Source organism: Fopius arisanus, unplaced genomic scaffold (assembly GCF_000806365.1).
Source record: "Fopius arisanus strain USDA-PBARC FA_bdor unplaced genomic scaffold, ASM80636v1 scaffold00020, whole genome shotgun sequence".
NCBI classification, from domain to species: Eukaryota; Metazoa; Arthropoda; class Insecta; order Hymenoptera; family Braconidae; genus Fopius; species Fopius arisanus.
This window is the reverse complement of record NW_011887759.1, coordinates 577,250-578,700: the sequence shown is the minus strand read 5'-3', so window position 1 is coordinate 578,700 and position 1,451 is coordinate 577,250. Positions and strand designations below refer to the sequence as shown.

Below are 1,451 nucleotides of genomic sequence, written 5' to 3'. Positions count from 1 at the left end.
AATGTTTCCCTAATTCTCTGATAAATTCATATAAATGCCCTAGTGAGACAATTATCAAATTTTAATAATCTATCAATGGTAATAATATATGTGATTACTGATTTTAAACCACTGGAGCCATTCTAAAAATTCAAAGAAAAAACAATTGTGACGGCTGTCTCTCGACAAAGATTTATAATAATGAAGGAAGTTGGATAAAGTAATAAAAAGATTTTTATACCTAAAATCACAGCCTGCGCACTCCTGCGGCGGAGGGTGCTTTTCAAACATAGCGATGAATTTGAGAGCTTGAGAAATGGGTAAATCAGAGTCTTCAATTTTTCCAGATCGCAGCCAATAATCAGCATGACTCTCATTCAATCGTGTTGACTCTTGAGCCTCTTTATTAAGCCTATTAATTAATGTTCTGACAGATCCCTTCGTTTTATTCGGCAGTTCACCACAAATTTTATCAATGTCCTTATAACCATACTTCTGCAAGGCCTTCAGCAATTTCTCTTTATCCTCGTCAGTCCAGCGTGATTTTTTTTTCTCAACATCATTTGGAAATTCCGTGTGCTTTTTTGTAAATCTCTCCCGCAGATTCATCCTTTCTTCGGACAATTAACAATTGTTTAATAACTGCGGACGACGGGTTGACGGTTACCGATTGCGCACACACGTGTGTCAGAAAGTGCTGTAGGAGAGGGGATAGGGGAGTGGTGGGAGTTGATTTGAATATTGAAAAGTAGACGACAAAATTTGAAAAAAAGTGGAATGAGTACGGATTCAGGTCAGCATCATGAAATTCCAATTGAATGGATACGATATTATTCATGTTTTTCTATACCTTATAATTGCAGCAATATGAATATTCATTGATCAGTAATTCTCCGTAATTCTTAGTAATTCAGAGGCTCCAATGACATGCAATGACACCATCAATTATTTAAAATAGCTGAGGTGTCGATAGATTTTTTCAGTCTTATATAATAATTGTGTTGAGTCTAACTAATTGGAGGAAGAGTAATGGACCATTTGAAGAATTCGAATATATTCAACGGCTAATAAAAAATTATAGTAAATAAGTCTAATTTATTGTTTGAATATATTACAGTTTAACACTGCAGGAAAATGAGAAAGTGTAATTTCAATGACGTATTTTTTCAATTAATTGGATTAATTGATCTTCTTCAAACTTATGGGGTATCCGTCAATGGAGCGAGTGGATATGTGGGCATGAATGTTGAGAGTTTCGTATTTGAGAGTTGTTTCCAGTTGATAATGCCGAACCAACTGAGCAATGATGATTTTGATGCAGATCATACCATATTTTGATCCTAGAACGAAATAATTCATTTGATAATTGATGATTTTAGGATAGATAGCGGCAACAAATTACCTGGACAACTACGAAGCCCACCGCTAAATGGGAGGAATGCCCAGGGATGTCTTCCTTTTGAGTTTTCCGG

At 35.4% G+C, this 1,451-nt stretch overlaps 1 protein-coding gene across 1 annotated transcript in view; it reads right to left on the bottom strand.

Annotated features, from left to right (window-relative positions):
• The window catches only part of LOC105264389 (uncharacterized), a 2,213-nt gene extending 762 nt beyond the window's left edge, over positions 1 to 1,451 (bottom strand). The window contains exons 1-2 of the mRNA XM_011301225.1: positions 1,382 to 1,451; positions 76 to 1,319 (exon numbers count right to left, since the gene is read on the bottom strand). Of these exons, the coding sequence (XP_011299527.1) occupies positions 76 to 588 (513 nt within the window). The 5' untranslated portion in view covers positions 589 to 1,319; positions 1,382 to 1,451. The remainder of the gene's footprint in view (positions 1 to 75; positions 1,320 to 1,381) is intronic.